The sequence below is a fragment of the Salmo trutta genome, chromosome 40 (assembly GCF_901001165.1).
Source record: "Salmo trutta chromosome 40, fSalTru1.1, whole genome shotgun sequence".
Classification (NCBI taxonomy): domain Eukaryota; kingdom Metazoa; phylum Chordata; class Actinopteri; order Salmoniformes; family Salmonidae; genus Salmo; species Salmo trutta.
In genome coordinates, this window is record NC_042996.1 from 17,084,894 (window position 1) to 17,105,660 (window position 20,767).

Sequence of the window (20,767 nt, forward strand, 5' to 3'; positions counted from 1 at the left end):
GTGTAACAAGACCTGCACAGGATCGGTACATCCGAACATCACACCTGCAGGACAGGTACAGGATGGCAACAACTGCCCGAGTTACACCAGGAACGCACAATCCCTCCATCAGTGCTCAGACTGTCTGCAATAGGCGGAGAGAGGCTGGACTGAGGGCTTGTAAGGCAGGTCCTCACCAGACATCACCAGCAACAATGTCGCCTATGGGCACAAACCCACTGTCGCTGGACAAGACAGGACTGGCAAAAAGTGCTCTACTGACGAGTCGCGGTTTTGTCTCACCAGGGGTGATGGTTGGATTCGCATTTATCGTCGAAGGAATGAGCGTTACACCAAGGCTTGTACTCTGGAGCGGGATCGATTGAGGTGGAGGGTCCGTCACGGTCTGGGGCGGTGTGCCACAGCATCATCGGACTGAGCTTGTTGTCATTGCAGGCAATCTTAACGCTGTGCGTTACAGGGAAGACATCCTCCTCCCTCATGTGGTACCCTTCCTGCAGGCTCATCCTGACATGACCCTCCAGCATGACAATGCCACCAGCCATACTGCTGGTTCTGTGTGTGATTTCCTGCAAGACAGGAATGTCAGTGTTCTGCCATGGCCAGCGAAGATCCCGGATCTCAATCCATTGAGCACGTCTGGGACCTGTTGGATCAGAGGGGGAGGGCTAAGGCCATTCCCCCCAGAAATGTCTGGGATCTTGCAGGTGCCTTAGTGGAAGAGTGGGGTAACATCTCACAGCAATAACTGGCAAATCTGGTGCAGTCCATGAGGAGATGCACCGCAGTACTTAATGCAGCTGGTGGCCACAGCTGTTAATTTTTTATTTTGAGCCACCCTTTGTTCAGGGACACATTCCATTTATGTTAGTTACATGTCTGTGGAACTTGTTTAGTTTGTCTCAGTTGTTGAATCTTATGTTCATACAAATATTTACACGTTAAGTTTGCTGAATCTTATGTTCATACAAATATTTACACGTTAAGTTTGACAGTGAGAGGACGTTTATTTTTTTTTGCTGAGTTTAGGTTTTTGTTGCAAAAAGCTATACAGGTTCAACAAGGTGTTACAAGCAACATGAATTGTGTGCCCACATTGCTTTGTGTAACATGCATCATCTAATCCACAGTATGCTGATGGCACTCACCTTTGTGTTTACACTGACATATTTGTCGGAGTATTGGTTGACGAAGATGTTGACCCCGGCGCTGACCATGGCTTTCTGCAGTTGAGAAGGACTCATCCACTGGCCCAGGATGTGGTTCAGTCCTCTCTCCTGGTCTGACTGGAGCATACACTTGCTGCCCTGTCAGTCAGTGAGATGAGTCAGGATGCATTATGTCATGGATTTGGGTAATGCCTCAATACAATAAGCCTCGTTTCCTTCATTACCACTGAAAACATTGGCTAGATTTCCACAATACTGTTTCCCCAGATATTAATCACTGAGGAATGTTCACAAATAGAGGAAGCCATTTTAGACTGTTGAGATGCACCCAAAAGTGTCTATGGAGGAGATGGAGCATGACAGATTGTGAGTTCTTGCCTTGATGGTGATGCTAACTTCAGTGAGGGCTGCGGTGATGGTGAGCAGGGCAGAGTCCTGGCCCAGTGGTCTGAGCTCCCAGCTCTGGAACGGCATGTTGGCATATGAGTCCTGTAGAAGCGTGAAGGCGTAGAATGAGTCCATCTTGAACGAGATCTTCCGCTCTGCCTGGTCGTACGACGTCTCACTGATGCAGTCGGTCTTCCAGTGCTGACCTATTGATTGACAGATCATTTTAGATGTGTTGACTAGACATCATGGCTCTCAATGTAGAAAAGGGAATCATGTCAACTCCACACATTTCTATCTGAAAGTTCTGTACTTTTTGGGTAGAGTGCCCCCCAGAAGGTAGGAACTACATTCAGATTCTGGCATATGTTAAATACATGCAACAGTATCACTATCAGTCCCATATGGAGCCTGTCCAGTTCTCCAAGTGTCTCTTACCTTCAGGGTCCCAGCGGGCCACCTGGGGGTCCTCCAGGAACAGGACAGAGTCAGGCAGGGTGACTGTGACCCCTACAGGGGGACAGGTCAGGACCCCACTGTCCTCCAGCTTCATGGAGGCAGAGCCCTGGATCTGAGTCTGCTCTGTGGGGTAGGGGAACGGCTGCAGCCCTGTGTCCAACAGCTGGGGGTTGGGGCAAGAGACACTAATGTTAAGTCAGAGAAATAAAGGTGGTTCTGTTACTTTCCTCAAGGTTATCTAGTCCCCTTGATTAATGCATCTTATCTAACAACTGCAAAGAGGAGTGGTACTTTATCAAGGAGTTAACACATTCAGTGACAGTCCATGGAGTACATTACACTGAGTTGTAGGAAGGGAAACTGCTGTCAGAAAGGGCATTTTCTGAACTACACTGAACATAAATATAAACCCAACATGCAACAATTTCAACGAGTTCCATGAGCAGTTCAAAGGAAATCAGTCAATTGAAATAAATTAGGCCCTAATCTATGGATTTCACATGAATGGCAGGGGTGGCATAGGCCCACCCACTGGGGAGCCAGGCCCAGCCAGTCAGAATGAGTTTTTCTCCACAAAAGGGCTTTATTACAGACAAAAATACTCTTCAGTTTCATCAGCTGTCCGGGTGGCTAGTCTGACAATCCCGCAGGTGAAGAAGCCGGATGTAAAGGTCCTGGGCTGGGGTGTTTACACGTGGTCTGCGGTTGTGAGGCCGGTTGGACTTACTGCCAAATTCTCTAAAACAACATTGGAGGCGGCTTATGGTAGAGAAATTAACATTCAATTATCTGCCAACAGCTCTGGTGGACATTCCTGCAGGCAATGCCAATTGCACGCTCATCCTAACTTGAGACATCTGTGGCATTGTGTTGTGTGACAGAACTTTACGCGTTGCGTTTATATTTCTGTTCAGCATAGGTGCTTGGTGGTTCTGGTTCACCTCTCTCATCTCCCATCCATTGAGTTGTTGGGACTGTGGCGGCAGACGGAAGACGTCGCAGTAGAAGACTCCTCCCAGGGGCGTGTACTGCTGCAGGTCAACCACCTGACCCTCATAGCTGTTAATCACTGGGTCCATCGGGGTAGGGGTGGAGTCTCCCTCACCTGGACAGGACACGCGTACAGGTGAACAATATGGAATGAAAGCGGCAGGTTCATTCTCAAGCAGTGTTTATAGTAACATGGCTAGAGTTGAAAAATTCTGGAAACTTTCCCCAGAAATCTGGTTTGAAGGACTCCTAGATTTCCTACTTATTCCTTCCTGATTCCAGGAATGTTGCAACCCTAAACATGACACTAAAAAGAATCCAAACAGAACAGTGAAATATATAAAGGGACTGTTATTTGACCACTTTGTCCTCTGAGCCAGTTGTAGTCTCTCACCTGAGTCATCTCCCTCTAACATTGTATCTATCTGACTCCCATTCTCCTCCAACTTCTGTTTCGCATCCTCCAGCTGCTTCTGACCACTCCTCCTCTCCTCCTTCATAGATATCACACTCACCGCACTCTTGACACACATACACATGCACACACAGACGTTAGCCTATGTCATTTTTATTTTTTATTCATTCATCCTTTTGTTTCCAGCTTACCTTCCTGCCTTCAGACCCTCTGACAGACTGCACCTCTTCATCTGCACCTCCCTGCTGTGTGCTCCCTCTCCTGTCACCATCTCCCTCCGTCTCCCCACACTCCCCCACGGGGGTCGCTCCCTCCAGAAGGGGTTCCTCCCTGGCCCCCAGGCCCAGGGACATCCTGCTGGGGTTCTGGCTTTTCAGGTTGGCCAGGTGAGACAAGTGGTCGTAGTTGGTGTGGAGGATTCTCACAGCAACGTCACTGATTGCCAGCTGTTTGGGCAGCTCAAAGCCCAGTCCCACCTCCTCGAACTGGAACCCTTTAAACCTGGAGAGCCACAGAGAGAGAAACACTCACAATTTGAAAATACTAAATTGTCCTGTTTTTTCTTTACCCAACACATCCATAAGAATGGGTTTGAGTAGAAACAGACTGTGAGCAAGGAGACTAGATAGAAAGTCTCTATTTGTGTGAAGTGAATAGAACGAAAGTCAGACATACGTCTGTGACGTGCCTTGGGTTCTTGTTTAGGTTGGCCCACAGACACAGTGTGATGATGTCATCTTGGACCACTGTCTGCATGTTCCCCGTCTCAATGTCTGAGTGAGCGTTGGCTGACTGTGGCCAGGGAGAAACACACAGACATCAGCAAAACATGCTCATCTTACATTACAAAACTTAAATACAGTCGTTTCCTGAACAAACTGGCAGACATGTTTTCTGCACGTCTTAAACATCATCAGCACCCCTACCTTGAGTATCTCCTCAGTGCTGTGGTCAAGTTTGGATTGGATGAGAGTCTGGATGGAGAGCTGGGTCTCCTGGTACCGCAAGGCATCAGCTGGTTCAGGCTGGTCCCTCAGCATACCCTCCAGCTCCTCTAGCAGCTGCAGGCGGAGATGAAGTGCAGCCATGTTTATATTGATCATTCATTTGGTAGAATCCTTATTCAGATCAATACCTGTCTCAAATAGAAGTTCTCTTGACAGAGTCACGTTAAGTAGGAACAAGTGTTTTCAAATGCAAAACTGAATTGAGTGTTCTTATCGGACACATTCAGAACCGGTAGAATCCCCCTCTCCTGGTTCATGTCTCCATAATGTTACCCTGGTGTTTAATAGTAAACCTACCCGTAGAGCCAGTGCACACTCCTTTAGAACCGGTTTGATCTGGACCTCTGGGTCCTCCCACCACAGGTTGATGAAGGTGTTGATCTCCTGCTGGACTGACGGGTCTGGACTCCCGTCACAACGCATGTACCTGTCCCACTAGGGAGAAAACGAGCAGTGTTTAACTATGTCAAATGGGGCTCATCTGATTTATTTATCTACATCTACCAAGGCCATTACGGTAGTCTCTTGGACACGGTGTCTGGTAAAACCATAACATGAAGGCTAGGACTAGCATAGCTAATATCTTAGTAACTACACAAAAGTCAGGCCAGAGTTAGAGCTTTAGAACAATCACACACCTTGGCTTTCGCTCTGGAGTCAGTCTCCCACTTGGTGACTGCAGTCTGGTTCTCTTCCAGTAGATGACGCAGTTCGTTCAGCTCATCCTCTCTGCGATCTTTGTCCTGTCACAGAAAGCAAGCAATGATCACTCTTTTTCATTAGAACATTATGGACAGGTTTAACTTCAAGAGCCCTCTCTGTACACAAACACACCAATAACCATGAATGATAAAGGTCAGTGATGGTAATACCTTTAGCTCCAGTCTCTGATGCTCCTCCTGCTCCTTTCTCTCTCTCTCCAGCCTCTCTTGCTCTTCTTTCTCAGCCAGGAGCCGAGCCTCCTCTACACAGCAAAGGGGGAAAGGAGACATGGGTCAAACATACACTCATGGGGCTACTTCAATAGCATGTACTGTATCTGATGTATTACTGATGTATCACTGTGCATACTATTGAAGCATCTATAATACAAAATGGCAGTTCAATAACACAGATCAAATGGTACAAATGCACACAGACATACAACAATTAGCATATGACAGAGGTTTTGTTATGGATTGAATGATAATGAGAAATGACCAGTACCCTCTTCCTTTTGTCTTCTCTCATCCTCCTCTTTCTGAAGTTGCTCCTTTTCAGCTTTACTGAGCTTGCCTCCTTTCTTTTGGGCAGACTTGAACCAAATCAACAATTCAACTTAATGAACAAATGTAATCAATTGTGATCATAGACACATTTGCAAACTACTGAATTCTTGCAAGTTGTGGACATTACAAAGGTGAGTATTTGAAGGTAAAGAACATAGCTATCTGAAGAACTTAGACTCTGAGATGCTGGGGGGAAACTGAGAACATGATATATTCAATTTAGCTAGCTATATCTACTAGGTCTAGCTTGTTATATCTCTCATGAATCAATATTATGCTGTTCATAACAGTAGTTAACAGAGTTACCTTTGCATCCTTGGATGGCTAACAAGGAGAGAACATACATAATAGAAAGTTAGGGGATAGAGTATTTAGTTGTAGTAAGATAAGGCTAAAAGAAGCAAAAAGAGAAAAACACAGACTTGCAGCAGCGTCATAATTGCAGTAGCACTTGCAGTAAAGAGAAAGATGATTTGCTTGCTAGCTAGCTAACGTTACTAGATTACTTAGCTAACTCTGGTTTAGCTAGCTAATTTACGTTAGCTATGTAGCCAGTTTGTTGCCAGAGCAAGTACTTATGCAACTAGCTGTATCTGGCTACTTAATATCTTAACAACCTAACCAGATATTCATTTTCTAACTCACTAGTTAGATAAAGTAGCTAACTTTTTTTTTTTAAACTGCTCACCATTTTCTCTTGGTGGGATATCTGTCAGCTTTCAACTCTTTTCGCGTCCAAGTTACCATGGAAACTGTAACGGATGCACAGTAGGTCAATATTTTGGTTTGTGACATGTACAACGATTTATGGCGTTGTTTATGAACTCAGTGTTACATTTTGATTGAATAACTTAAAATACCCTTTTTTTCAAAAAATGTTTTTGTCATACAATCAAAATAAAACATCAATAAAAAGGCTAATTAAGTCATTCAATCAAAATCTTGACACACAGGTCCATGTAAGCACGTGTTCGAGAGGATCAAACCCATAATGTACTGTATATTTATGTGTTTTCATGACATCTGGGAAATACTAGGTAAAATCATGACGTCAGTGATCTTCAGGTCGCAAAGTCTGCGCTCTAGAAAGAGGTCTGGGTTGCCGACATGGAATTCCGAGTGGGATTACCGTTCAAACGATTTTTCGAGGTTGGAGCTCGTTTTTTCCGAGTTCTCAGTTGGTTTTAATGCACTGAAATCGGAAATATGATTTTTCCGAGTTTCCAGTTTTGAATGGGGATTACGTCGGGTGCATATTGTCTCACGTCAGATCAGATGGCGTCACGGAGGAGTGATGCTCCTCGTGCTTTCTGACGTAAGACATTGGCTGTATTCAAGAGGATCAAAACCGTATTATGGGTAAACTGTGACTGACTGGACTAACCTACAAATAATAATGAGTTGTTATTTATGATGAAAGGTGATTTGAAGATGAGTCAGTCGGCATTCACCTGCAGTCGTTTTCATGCTCTCGAACACGGTCAATGACATAGGTCATAGGTTCTCCACCCACTCTGCCCGTTCTACAAAGACACATATGATTATTCATGTTCCGAATCGTTCAGTGGGCTCCTTCTCTAACATTTTATTGACACTATATCCCAAAACTCGGATTTCGTTTCCAAATACATCTGATAATAAGCACTGCTTTATCAAGCAGATATTTGCATCCTGTAGCACAAATTCAAAAAAGTTCTGGGGCACTGTAAAGTCCATGGAGAATAAGAGCACCTCCTCCCAGCTGCCCACTGCACTGAGGCTAGGAAACACTGTCACCACCGATAAATCCATTATAATTGAGAATTTCAATAAGCATTTTTCTACGGCTGGCCATACTTTCCACCTGGCTACCCCTACCCCGATCAACAGCCCTCCACCCCCCACAGCAACTTGCCCAAGCCACCCCCACTTCTCCTACACCCAAATCCAGACAGTTGATGTTCTGAAATAGCAGCAAAATCTGGATCCCTACAAATCAGCCGGGCTAGACAATCTGAACCCTCTCTTGCTAAAATTATCCGCCGGAATTGTTGCAACCCCTATTACTAGCCTGTTCAAGCTCTCTTTTGTATCGTCTGAGATTCCCATAGATTGGAAAGCTACCGCGGTCATCCCCCTCTTCAAAGGGGGAGACACTCTAGACCCAAACTGCTACAGACCTATATCTATCCTACCCTGCCTTTCTAAGGTCTTCGAAAGCCAAGTTAACAAACAGATTACCGACCATTTCGAATCCCACCGTACCTTCTCTGTTATGCAATCTAGTTTCAGAGCTGGTCATGGGTGCACCTCAGCCACGCTCAAGGTCCTAAACGATATCATAACCGCCATCGATAAGAGACATTACTATGCAGCCGTATTCATCAACCTGACCAAGGCTTTCGACTCTGTCAAACTCAACAGCCTTGGTTTCTCAAATGATTGCCTCGCCTGGTTCACCAACTACTTCTCTGATAGAGTTCAATGTGTCAAATTGGAGGGCCCGTTGTCCGGACCTCTGGCAGTCTCTATGGGGGTGCCACAGGGTTCAATTCTCGGGCCGACTCTCTTCTCTGTATCCATCAATGATGTCGCTCTTGCTGCTGGTGATTCTCTGATCCACCTCTACGCAGACGACACCATTCTGTATACCTCTGGCCCTTCTTTGGACACTGTGTTAACTAACTTCCAGACAAGCTTCAATTCCATACAACTCTCCATCTGTGGCCTCCAACTGTTCTTAAATGCAAGTAAAACTAAATGCATGCTCTTCAACCGATAGCTGCCCGCACCTGCTTGCCCATCCAGCATCACTACTCTGGACGGTTCTGACTTAGAATATGTGGACAACTATAAATACCTAGGTGTCTGGTTAGACTGTAAACTCTGCTTCCAGACTCCCATTAAGCATCTCCAATCCAAAATTAAATCTAGAATCTGCTTCCTATTTCGCAACAAAGCCTCCTTCACTCATGCTGCCCAACATACCCTCGTCAAACTGACTATCCTCCCGATCCTCGACTTCGGCGATGTCATTTACAAAATAACCTCACACTCTACTCAACAAATTGGATGCAGTCTATCACAGTGCCATCCGTTTTGTCACCAAAGCCCCATATACTACCCACCACTGCGACCTGTACGCTCTCGTTGTCTGGCCCTTGCTTTATACTTGTCGCCAAACCCACTGGCTCCAGGTCATCTACAAGTCTCTGCTAGGTAAAGCCCCGCCTTATCTCAGCTCACTGATCACCATAGCAGCACCCACCCTTAGCACGCGCTCCAGCAGGTATATCTCACTGGTCACCCCCAAAGCCAATTCTTCCTTTGGCCGCCTTTCTTTCCAGTTCTCTGCTGCCAATGACTGGAACGAACTGCAAAAATCACTGAAGCTGGAGACTCATATCTCCCTCACTAACTTTAAGCACCAGCTGTCAGAGCAGCTCACAGATCACTGCACCTGTACATAGCCCCTCTGTAAATAGCCCATCCAACTACCTCATCCCCATACTGTATTTATTTATTTATCTTGCTCCTTTGCACCCCAGTATCTCTACTTGCACATTCATCTTCTGCACATCTACCATTCCAGTGTTTAATTGCTATATAGTAATTACTTCGCCACCGTGGCCTATTTATTGCCTTACCTTTCTTATCCTACCTCATTTGCACATACTGTATATAGACTTTTTCTACTGTATTATTGACTGTATGTTTGTTTTACTCCATGTGTAACTCTGTGTTGTTGTATGTGCCGAACTGCTTTGCTTTATCTTGGCCAGGTCGCAGTTGCAAATGAGAACTTGTTCTCAACTAGCCTACCTGGTTAAATAAAGGTGAAATAAATAAATACAAAATAAATAAAATGGGGATAAAAATTGTCTGACTTCTGCCTACATGTCGACTACATGAACTTTACAAAAATCATGTGATCGTGACGTTTTGACTGCAGTCCACTGCAAGATTCTGCAGTTGTTCTTCAACAAATTCATCCTGCAGCCATTGCCTGCCTTTTGTGGGAGGCTACTGTATATTGTTAACAAATTATTAGTTGTTGACTCATGCAAAAGTAACCAAAGAAAATAATTGAAACAGGAACCATTTTTGCCATGATTAATGTATACAAGTGGACAAATTCATGTGATGTTTGAGGCCCTCACACGAATTGATTGTACAATGTACAGTACACACATTATTTCAGTTTGTTAGTGTATGATATGGGGTTTGAAGAAATGTTTATTTAGACATTATAAAGAAAAACGTATAAACAATGGCAACACTGCCATATTAATCTGAGCGTTGCTGTTGGAAAACCGGATTAGTGTCGGCTGTCGCAGATGCACCTCCCCCGACTTCACTCCGCGACTTTCCTCTACAGTCGGCTGCTTTAGCCTTACCACTCAAACGCGCCCAATGATAAATACAATGAGTAGTTATTTATGATGCAATGTTCTTTGTAGATCAGTCATGCAGCGTTCATGTGCCAGTTGAAACTATAAAACTTTAACATGTCCGACTTGCTAACTGGTTGTAGTAATACGCGTGCCGCATTCAACGAATCAGCAAGTAGGAAATGTCCGAGTTTACTAGTTCCGACTTGCATTGGAACCGGCATCAAGTCGGCAGTCGCTTGCACGGTCGGCTGCCTGCAACGTCTAATAGTCAGAACGTGTCACTCCTATGCGACGCTCGTCCCTCAACCAGCTGTAATCGGGTCATGGCTAGAAAGAATCCAACTTTTGTCAAATTAACGTAAAAAGTTCATTTTTAAATGTTTTATTTTAGCTAACCCTGAACCATTTTTCTAACCTTATCCTAACCTGCTGCGTAAATTATCCTAACCTGCTATGAAAAGTCAAATCTGATGTTAATTTTTACAAAAGTAGGATTCCTTCTAGCCGTGACCCTGGAATCGACGCGCTGTTTGACGTAATGCTCCCATGTAGCCAGTTTTCAGCAAGGTAGATAGCGTTCAGCACTGCACTTCGAGGATTTGTCGATAAGGGAGCCTAGCTATAATGTAATGAAAACTAAATTATATCGTGTGAATACATAGATTAATAATAAAGATAATTAATGTTTTTATAACCGAGGGTGTTTAGCCAATTACGTTACTATTAGCTAGCTAATCATTCGCTTTACCAGAGTTTTGCTACCTAGCCGCAGACTTTGTACTGTTACCTAACCTACCTGCTAAGTGAACAAATGTAAAATGAGCTAAAATGCACTATGCATGACACACGGATAGCTAAATATTATAAGGCTCACAGGATACGTGATGTGAGAACAATTCGACATAAGCATATTTCTTTCTGAGCTGTTTTACATCAGCTGCTGAATAGTAATTCACCTGTTGAATCGTTTGTCCTTTTCTTCCATCCCAGTAGTGAAGGCTGATACAGTCTCAGGCAGTGACATGGCCAACCCTCTGAGGAGAGAGGTTAGACAGCTGTACAAGAATGTAAGTTCAACACTGACTGACTGCTGTCAATGCACCCACGCTTTGTTGTTGTTACCCACACTTACTTTCAACATGAGATTTGCTTCCACTCATGCAATATTTTACTGTCTGTCCCAAACAATCCCCAAAGCACTGGGATTATCACTAGTAACCTGCCTCCTTCCACTGACAGCTACTGTATCTGGGACGGGAATACCCCCAAGGAGCAGAGTACTTCAGGGAGCGTCTGAACAGTGCCTTTATGAAGAACAAAGATGTCACAGACCCCAAGGAGATCAGAAAGCTTGTCGATTGTGGAGAGGTTGTGATTAAGGAACTGGGGACCCTGTACTATCTGAGGGAATATAGCGCCATGAAAAAGCGTTTCTTCGAAGAAGAATTGTTAGGCCTGCTGAATATAGGCAGACCGACAGACTGATAGCCTAGATGTTTGGCAGCTGAATATTCAGTATGCGGGTTGTCCCATGAATAGAGAACATTTTGGGTAGTGTAACTTGGTCCCCCAAAAATATTGATCTCACCTAATTATAACATTCTGTCATAAAGAGCACATGTTCAGCTTTGTAAAAACATATTTTCCATGTGAAGGGTTAAATAAAACTAATGATTAGTAACAGGGTTGACTTAACAGGTTTGAGGTTTTCATCTTAAATTTGCCATAAATCCCCTTTCGACAGGGGCGATGGTAACTTGTTGCTTGCAACAGGAAGGGAGATTCGAATGCAAGTTTCACAAAATAAAATATTAAAAAAATATATTTCTAGCCAATCTATGGGTAACAGGGTTGGCATGTTATGCTTGATGTGATCTGATTGAATGAAATGAAAAGTCCTAGAGTCCCCTCTTCCTTTTGTCTTCTCTTACCTATTCTTTCTGAAGTTGCTCCTTTTCAGCCTTCATGAGCTTGCCTCCTTTCTATTTGGCAGACTTGAACCAAATCAACTTGATGAACATAAATGTGATCATAAACAAATTTGTAAGCTACTGTATGTTTGCAATTTGTGGGCATTGAAAAAGTGAGTACAGATAAATAACATAACTAAAGAGTAGACTCTCCGATGCAGGGGAGAAATGTAAACATGTTATATTCAATTTAGCTAGCTAGGCCTATATCTACTAGGTCTAATACCTCTCATGAATCTAATGTAGAGAGAGATATGCTATTCATAACAGTAACACAGTTAACTTTGCATCCTTTGGTGGCTTACAAGGAAAGAACATGGAGAATAGAAAGTTAGGCGATATCAAATCAAACTTTATTTGTCACATGCCCCAAATACAGTAAGTGTAGACTTTACCGTGAAATGCTTACTTACAAGCCCTTAACCAACAGTTCAGTTCAATAAGAGTTAAGAAAATATTTACCAAGTAGACTAAAATAAAAAGTAACAATAAGAATAACGAGGCTATATACAGGGGCAAAGGAAGCTGATTTGTAGTCACTTGCTCACCTTGAGTCCTATCTAGCTAGCTAACTGGTCATCTAATTTACTCTGGCTAGTAACAGCTACTTATGAAACTAGCTACTTGGCTTGTAAACATATCAGCCTAACCACAATATTAATTGTATAACTCTCTGGTTAGCTTGCTATATAGGTCATGAAATGGCATTTGTTGGAAAACTGGTTACTATCTTCTCTTGGTGGGATGTCAACTCTTTTCGCGTCCAAGTTACCATGGTTTGCGACATGTAAAAAGATTTACGGCGTTGTTTATTAACTCCTATTTGAACTCGTGTGGACGAAGGGCGAAGTAACCAGCTATCGACACTACTTAATTGCAAGGATTTATTGATAAGGGACATTATAATGTAATGGAATCTTGATTATATCGTGTGAATGAATCACTATGGATGTTTTTATAACCGACGGTGTTTAGCTAATTAGCTACAATTCGAACAATAATTGTCTGTTGACGTTGTTGTGCTGGGAGACATAACGTTACTTGTATGTCTCCCAGCACAATGTCAAAAGGCAATTATTGGTTGAATTGCAGCTGCCAATTATCTAGCCAGCTAACTAATCATTCGCTTCGCGACCTAGTCGCAATGTGACCCATTTGCACTGTTAACTAACCTACCTGCTAAGTGAACCAAGGTATAGCTAAAATGTATGCATGACACAGCTAAGATTGTGAGGCTCACATGATATGTGATGTGTGACAGCAATCAGACATATGCCCATTTCTGAACTGTTGTTGTTTTACATAATCAGCTGCTGTATGCTAAATCAGCTGTTGTATGTTCTGTCCTTTTCTTCCATCCCAGTAGTGAAGGCTGCTACGGTCTCAGGCAGTGACATGGCCAACCCTCTGAGGAGTGAGGTTAGACAGCTGTACAAGAATGTAAGTTAAACGCTGACTGCTGTCAATGCACCCAACCGTTGTTACCCGCTCACCAGATTTGCGTCCACTCATGCAATATTTAGCTGTCTTTCCAAAACAATCCCCAAAGCCTGGAATTATCATTGGTAACCTGTCTTCTTCCATTGACAGCTTCTGTATCTGGGACGGGAATACCCCAAAGGAGCAGACTACTTCAGGGAACGTCTGAAGAGTGCCTTTATGAAGAACAAAGGTGTCACAGACCCAGAGGAGATCAAAAAGCTAGTCGACCGTGGGGAGTTTGTGATAAAGGAACTGGAGGCCCTGTACTATCTGAGGAAGTACAGAGCCATGAAGAAGCGTTACTATGAAGAAGAATTGTCCGCCGTGCTGAATATAGGCAGACCGGTAGACTGATAGCCTAGCTATTTGGCGTCTGAATCTTCAGTGTGCAAGTTTTAGTTTAGACGTCCATGAACAAGAGTGTTATTAGCAACACAAACGTCCTTAATTAAACACAAATGTTAGCTATATATTACAGACAAGTGCCATGAGCTACACTTGCCACTCTTACCCATCTCGAGCTGTGGAATGACATCAACCAAATGACTTCATACAGTTCAAATGACTACAGTTCTCTCGTGTACATAATTGTAAATAATACATGATAGTGTGTACAATGTAATTTAATTGTATAAATATGAGACACAGCTATTTCAAATGAATGTTTATTTCAAATGTACAACACTGATAGCCCTATTTTTGAAATAAATGAGAAACATAAATCAAGTCAAAGATATTTCAGTATTAACAATCCTAACTTTACTTGTCTTTTCAAGTTGATGTGATGTAGGCTACAGTACAGTGCCTTCAGAAAGTATTCACACCCCTTGACTTTTTCCACATTTTGTTGTGTTAGTCTGAATTTAAAATGTATTACATTTAGATTTGTTTGTCAGTGGGCTACAGAAATTACCCCATCATTTCAAAATGGAATGATCTTTTTTGAAATTAACAAATTAATTAAAAATAAAGCTGTCATGTCTTGAGTCAATAAGTATTCAACCCCTTTTATGACACGCCTAAATAAGTTGAGTAAAAATCACATAAGTTGCATGGATTCTGTGTGCAATAATAGTGTTTAACATTATTTTTTTGGACTACCTCCTCTCTGTACCCCACACATACAATTATCTGTAAGGTCCCTCAGTCCAGCAGTGAATTTCAAACACAGATTCAACCACAAAGACCAGAGAGGTTTACCAATGCCTCGCAAAGAAGGGGACCTATTGGTAAAAATAAAAAATCTGACATTGAATATCCCTTTGAGCATGGTGAAGTTATTAATTACACTTTGGATGGTGTATCAGTACATCCAGTCACTACAAAGATACAGGCGTCCTTCCTAACTCAGTTGCTGGAGAGGAAGGAAACCGCTCAGGGATTTCACCATGAGGCCAGTGGTGACTTTAAAACGGTTTAAACCTGAGTTTAATAGCTATGATAAGAGAAAACTGAGGATGGATCAACAACATTGTAGTTACTCCACAATACTAACCAAAATGACAGAGTGAAAAGAAGGAAGCCTGTACAGAATAAAATGTTTTTAAAAATGCATCCTGTTTGCAACAAAGCACTAAAGTAATACTGCAAAAAATGTGGCACAGCAATTAACTTTTTGTCCTGAATACAAAGAGTTATGTTTGGGGCAAATCCAATACAACACGTTACTGAGTACAACTCTCCATATTTTCAAGCATAATGGTGGCTGCATCATGTTATGGATATGCTTGTAATCGGTAAAGTTTTTCAGTATAACAAATAAATGGCACCGGGAAAATCCTAGAGGAAAACCTGGTTCAGTCTGCTTTCCACCAGACACTGGGAGATTAATTCACCTTTCAGCAGGACAATAACCTAAAAACAAGGCCAAATCTTAACTGGAGTTGCTTACCAAGAAGACAGTGAATGTTCCTAAGTGGCCAAGTTACAGTTTGACTTAAATGTGCTTGAAAATCTATGGCAAGACTTGAAAATGGTTGTCTAGCAATGATCAACAACCAATTTCACAGAGCTTGAAGAACCGTAAAAAGAATAACTGGCAAATATTGTACAATCCAGATGAGAGACACCCTGAGAGACACAGCTGTAATCCCTACCAAAGGTGATTCTAAAATGTATTGACTCAGGGGTGTGAATACTTATGTAAATGAGATATTTCTGTATTTCATTTTCAAAACGTGCTAACTTTTCTAAAAGCAAGTTTTTACTTTGTCATTATGGGGAATTGTGTGTAGATGGGTGAGAATTTTGGGGGGGAATTCAGGCTGTAACACAACAAAATGTGGAATAAAATACTTTATGAAGCCACTGTATATAGAAATATGAGGATAGAGATGAGATATTGATACAATCTGTCAGGACATTAATGAGTCACGTGAAAAACAGCGGCACTGCGGAGGGAGAAATATGAGAAGAGCAACTGTTCAGTCATGGTTTTATCAGTATGTTATGTAGGAAGACTTTTCTTTGTGAAATCCAACTCGTGGACATTGCAGAAGCCGGGGTTATTGTTTCCAAATTTGCTCTCTCTGTTTTTTGTGAGGTCCAGCTTTCCTGCTCGTCTCATGGCCTAGGTATGGATGAGAGCTAAATGAATACAGGAAAGTGGTTGAAAGACAGATAACGTCTTTGAGGTTATTTATTGAAACACTCATATCGCTTACCCTTTCTTTAAAGAGCTTGTAAAAGCAAAATAACATTGTATTGTATCTTCCTTCATCAAAGTCACCCTTGGTTCCAACTTCAACTTCATACCCCCTGGAAAGAGACACATTTTAGTGTGAAAAATATGTTAATTAGACACAACATGTAATATGGTAAGAAGCAACACTACCATTTGGGGAAGAGTACCTGAAAGTAGACTGACCAACAGTCCAACAGTCAGTGTTGTAAGTGTCCCAATAGGACTGAAGTAGAGATAGGACAGGGAGTACCAGTTATCAGCCAGGAAGGGTCTGTAGGGAAGACAAACATAGTGGCACTCAACAGCTATAACGTTGCATATATTGTTTAGCAGTTCACTATTCTAACATGACAAAATTATTCCTGTTCTACAGTACATTTCTGACTGAATATTTGTTTTAACTGTGCCCATATCAATATACTTGTTCCCTACAGCAAAAGTCGGTCCTGTCCAAATATACTGAAGTCCACAAAGTCGGTCCTGTCCAAATATACTGAAGCCCACAACGTACCTCTCTGCTGTATTTTGCTGTAGTACTGTAGGCTTGGTTCTGTTGGGGATGCGGTCCAGTTGAACGCATTGGCTGCGGTTGTGAAGTTACAGCCATGGCTGGTCAGACCCAGAGGCCTGCTCTGTTCTGGTAGAGGAGGGTAAAACTGGGCCCCTATCTCCACCCACAGAGACATAACCAGCCCAGAGAGCAGACCAGCCAAGCCCCCCTGCATCACAGAACACACAGAAATAACACATCAACACTTCAACATAAACGTTCAGAGAGATTAGCATGCTTATAATCCTGCTTTTGTTATAGAGACTGTACTGACTGCGGCATTGGCGTATGGACAGAGGATCCCCAGTGAGAAGAGACCCAGTAAAGGCCCTCCGATGATCCCAAACATACTGATAGCTGCCTACATGGGGAGACAGAGACATATTTTAGAGTTGCATACATCAAGACAACATATTTTATGTAGAAGAACATACTCCTTTTGTTGTATCGCATACCTGCAGCAGACTTCCCATTAGTGAGGCTATGCCAGCCATTCCAATACAGAGAGCCCCATACAGAAAGCCTAGAATGGAGCATAGGGATAGCAGTTAAAAACATAAAAAATCATGGTTTATTCATTTCTAATATCAGCAAGAATTATCAATAAGAAGATAAATATATCATCAAACATGAATATAGCTCTCTGAGTTCTGTGGTAAATGCAAATGTCACATCTGCTCCTGCTACGCCCTCTGGTGTTCATCCGGTGTCTTCTTGACCTGCAGTTACTCCCCCTGTACACTCTCTCCCTCTCCCTCTCTGTGTGAATGTGTGGTTGGAGACAGGTGTGCTGGAGTCAGAGTAGATCCCTACCAGCTGCAACTCGATCCATAATCAAGACCTCTACAAATACTCAGTCCTGCCACTTCTGCTCTGCCAGATTGTAATCTCTGCTCAGTCAGTTCATGATTCTAGCCATTTATGATTATTCAAGATCCTGTTACTCTGCTGTGCCTGTTTCCCTGCCTGACACCGTTTATCCTCTCATTGCAGTTTACCGCTCTGGCTCCTGTCTCCCGTTCCACATCTCACCACCCACCTACCTTGCTCTGGATTTTACTCACCACCACTACCTTGGATTCCCCTCAGGACCTGTTAACCCTGTTCTACTCAGCTAACTCCAACCTCCGTCTCCACATCTCGTTTTTCTGCAACTCATCCGAGCTTCCCCGGATCTGCACTCCATATCTCCCTGCGTAACAAATATTTTGGTTCATTCATCCCTGTTTCCTCATCTGAGTCTGCTCTTGGATTCCCCTGTGTCGCTCTGCTTAACAGCAAAGACACGTATTGATATTATACACTCACTGAGGTCCAGGACAGGTGTTTCTCTGACATGTGTATGTGGACTAGCATCAAAGCTATAAAGGAGAGACAAAGAAAGAGAGAGATTCAGACATTTGCAATGTCTTATATTTTGCGCCAACATACTGCACAAAGTCCAGGTGCAGACTCTTCTCCTACTCTTTTACATCTATAATCTACATGACAATCTACTCACTCCCAGAAGTTGAGTCGTCCTCCGAACTCTGCATGGTTGAGGATGTTGGAGACTCCTCCCTGCAGGTCCACGGCTCTGATGATGACAGACAGGAAGCCTGCCAGCATGATGCCCACCTGGAACACGTCCGTCCACACCACCGCCTTCAGACCACCCTGTCACAATACACACCACAGCCGTGTTACATACATGGTTTAAAGGTCACCACAAAGGTCACCACAGTGCTACCCAAATCATGTTTAAATCTAACCTCCATCTATTTCTCTTACATCAGTGAATAAATGTTGATAAAATAAACGTTATATAAACTTATGTTTACAGCATTATTTATTGACATCACTGCCTGTCCAGTACCATAGTGCAGTAAAAGGTGCAGACCACTCCTGTTGAAATGACAGCACCCCAGAGACCCATCCCAGTCACTGGAGAGAGGAGGAAAAAGAGAGAGAGAGGGACACCATTTAGCAGAGGAGTGGTTTCAAGTGCACTCAATGCCGATGGGGCATGAAATGAAATTCTTTCATGACTTTTAGAGACTACTGCTCCTTGGTTTAATGCCAGCGCTGGAGCATAAATGACTATTCCTGTGTAGAGTATCTGTGAGACAGAGAGACATAACATGTGGCTCTTATAATCACCTGTAGCACAAGGGTTGTTCTCATAATATGGAGTGGGAGAGTGTTGTGATAAGGAACTCACAGTCTGAACAATGAGCATCACTGTCCCTAACAGACGGGTGGCTCTGTTGAACCGTATCTCCAGATACTGCAGAATGATGACCATGAAGAGAAAAAAGAAATATGACATTTTTCTGTTACATTTCCCATGGACAGGACAATGACATTAGTTCATGTGTGAAGCCCAAAAGACAAAGCAAAGAGGATAGTCAGTAAGAGGATGAGATGACAAGACTGTGCCAGGATTGTTTCAGTCAGCTAATGAAGATAAAATACTGACTCATGTTTTAGCTGTTTGAATCACAGTCATAATCTCACCATCAGCATCTCAACAAGACTAAGGAATGGACATGTGCAGAGATATTAAGCAATGGAGGTGTGACTACTATGATTTTACCTGTAACAGCAGTCTGTTTGTTTTATAGAAAGATTACAAAATTAGGTCAGTATTTTATTTCCTGAATAGATTGCATTTGTCAATTGGCCACTTTGAGCAATACTTTGTGACCCCCAAGATATTTATTTCAGGGATTTAGAATTGCTTAGAATTTGCATTGCAATTCATCTGGCTAATCTCTACCAAACATGTTATACTATTTCTGTTGAATAGAATAGAACTGAACTCAACAGGGTGGATTGATTCTAACCTCATAGGTACTTGTGATGCCCAGCCTGTAGAAGACAGGGAGGAAGACCTCTGAGCTGACCACCACCACCAGCACATAGGAGAGGCTGAAGAGGCCGTAGCTTGCCCCGTATCGGTACACCTCGGCTGGGGTGGCCAGCACTGTGATAGTCGACATGAAGCTGGCAGTCAGGGACAGAGCCACAGGTATGGCTGTCATACTCTGGACCCCCATCAGAAACTCTCTGGAGCTGCTCTGGCCCCTTCCGACGATGGCATAGTACACCCCGATGGCTGCAGACACCAGCAGCATCAGAGCAAAGACTGCATAGCCCGCAGCCACAAAGGATCCAATCACTGGAGAGGCTGCCATTGTAGCCTTCTGATTGTGAGGTATAGGCTACTGTACTCACTGGAAGATTGTCCTATTCCACAACTTGTAGTCCCTACGAGTTGAAACAGGATAGCAGTGAGCTCTGAAGTCTTCACTGTGCCTGTGTGTTTCTCAAAGACATTACTAGTAGGTAGCAGTGAGCACACCTCTCCACCTCTCCACAAAATCAAGAGCTGGGATTGTTCTGTTGGCTGGACCGATAAGTACCCCTGTCATCAGCCCTACCCCCTGGATGGCTGGTACACACACACACACACACAGAGGCATGCGTACACACACACACACATACGCGCACACATATGCACACACACACTTCTGAAATTGTACCCCAGAGAAAATCTAGCTATCTATATACTAACATGTCCAGTCCAGTATAATGTGTCAGGTGTTCAGTATGTCATTTCCACTAGCTAGTACATGTATGGACCACAGGAGGTTGGTGGCACCTTAATTGGGGAGAACAGGCTTGTGGTAATGGCTGGAGCAGCATAGGCTGGAGCAGCACAGGTCCCGTGTGGCTCAGTTGGTAGAGCATAGTGTTTGCAACGCCAGGGTTGTGGGTTCGATTCCCACAGGGGACCAGTATGGGGAAGAAGAAAAAAATGTATGAAATGTATGCATTCACTACTGTAAGTCGCTCCAGAGGGTCTGCTAAATGACTAAAATGTCAAATCTAAATGGTAGCAAATACATCCATGTGTTAGATGCAATTCCATTTGCTCTGTTCCACCCATTATTATGAGCCGTCCTCCCCTCAGCAGCCGCCACTGGTATGGACACTGACTGAGCTGTCATTGAGAAACAAAAGTATCCAGAA

At 43.2% G+C, this 20,767-nt stretch overlaps 4 protein-coding genes across 6 annotated transcripts in view; 2 read left to right on the forward strand and 2 right to left on the reverse strand.

The window, feature by feature from the left end:
• dnai7 (dynein axonemal intermediate chain 7) overlaps nucleotides 1–11,098 on the reverse strand; it is a 12,708-nt gene extending 1,610 nt beyond the window's left edge. The window contains exons 1-15 of the mRNA XM_029742475.1: nucleotides 11,025–11,098; nucleotides 6,384–6,447; nucleotides 6,002–6,019; nucleotides 5,634–5,721; nucleotides 5,300–5,391; nucleotides 5,066–5,170; nucleotides 4,725–4,862; nucleotides 4,347–4,481; nucleotides 4,109–4,212; nucleotides 3,612–3,921; nucleotides 3,400–3,526; nucleotides 2,957–3,120; nucleotides 1,995–2,178; nucleotides 1,548–1,762; nucleotides 1,149–1,307 (exon numbers count right to left, since the gene is read on the reverse strand). Of these exons, the coding sequence (XP_029598335.1) occupies nucleotides 1,149–1,307; nucleotides 1,548–1,762; nucleotides 1,995–2,178; nucleotides 2,957–3,120; nucleotides 3,400–3,526; nucleotides 3,612–3,921; nucleotides 4,109–4,212; nucleotides 4,347–4,481; nucleotides 4,725–4,862; nucleotides 5,066–5,170; nucleotides 5,300–5,391; nucleotides 5,634–5,721; nucleotides 6,002–6,019; nucleotides 6,384–6,386 (1,842 nt within the window). The 5' untranslated portion in view covers nucleotides 6,387–6,447; nucleotides 11,025–11,098. The remainder of the gene's footprint in view (nucleotides 1–1,148; nucleotides 1,308–1,547; nucleotides 1,763–1,994; nucleotides 2,179–2,956; nucleotides 3,121–3,399; nucleotides 3,527–3,611; nucleotides 3,922–4,108; nucleotides 4,213–4,346; nucleotides 4,482–4,724; nucleotides 4,863–5,065; nucleotides 5,171–5,299; nucleotides 5,392–5,633; nucleotides 5,722–6,001; nucleotides 6,020–6,383; nucleotides 6,448–11,024) is intronic.
• On the forward strand, nucleotides 11,065–12,108 carry LOC115180417 (electron transfer flavoprotein regulatory factor 1). The gene is made up of 2 exons (XM_029742478.1): nucleotides 11,065–11,135; nucleotides 11,308–12,108. The coding sequence occupies exons 1-2, from the start codon at nucleotides 11,091–11,093 to the stop codon at nucleotides 11,551–11,553; spliced, it is 291 nt and encodes a 96-aa protein (XP_029598338.1). The 5' UTR covers nucleotides 11,065–11,090; the 3' UTR covers nucleotides 11,554–12,108.
• Nucleotides 12,109–12,815: 707 nt separating this feature from the next.
• Nucleotides 12,816–14,511, forward strand: LOC115180418 (electron transfer flavoprotein regulatory factor 1). 2 transcript variants are annotated; one of them, XM_029742481.1, is made up of 3 exons: nucleotides 12,816–12,945; nucleotides 13,405–13,478; nucleotides 13,629–14,511. In XM_029742481.1, exons 2-3 carry the CDS (start codon nucleotides 13,434–13,436, stop codon nucleotides 13,872–13,874), a joined length of 291 nt encoding a protein of 96 aa, XP_029598341.1. In that variant the 5' UTR covers nucleotides 12,816–12,945; nucleotides 13,405–13,433; the 3' UTR covers nucleotides 13,875–14,511. The 2 variants fall into 2 exon arrangements, with proteins under 2 accessions (XP_029598341.1, XP_029598340.1); XM_029742480.1 differs by having other exon boundaries at nucleotides 12,817–12,945; nucleotides 13,402–13,478.
• A 1,694-nt stretch (nucleotides 14,512–16,205) lies between these two features.
• LOC115180510 (sodium-coupled monocarboxylate transporter 1-like) lies at nucleotides 16,206–20,457 on the reverse strand. Of its 2 annotated transcripts, XM_029742656.1 has the most exons (10): nucleotides 19,579–20,457; nucleotides 18,893–19,019; nucleotides 18,609–18,676; nucleotides 18,255–18,409; nucleotides 18,062–18,114; nucleotides 17,209–17,276; nucleotides 17,028–17,114; nucleotides 16,715–16,922; nucleotides 16,371–16,474; nucleotides 16,206–16,277 (listed from the first exon to the last, which is right to left on the reverse strand). In XM_029742656.1, the coding sequence occupies exons 1-9, from the start codon at nucleotides 19,927–19,929 to the stop codon at nucleotides 16,401–16,403; spliced, it is 1,191 nt and encodes a 396-aa protein (XP_029598516.1). In that variant the 5' UTR covers nucleotides 19,930–20,457; the 3' UTR covers nucleotides 16,206–16,277; nucleotides 16,371–16,400. The 2 variants fall into 2 exon arrangements, 1 of the variants encoding a protein (XP_029598516.1); XR_003873096.1 differs by lacking the exons at nucleotides 16,206–16,277; nucleotides 18,062–18,114 and having other exon boundaries at nucleotides 16,402–16,474.
• Between the last annotated feature and the right edge of the window lie 310 nt (nucleotides 20,458–20,767).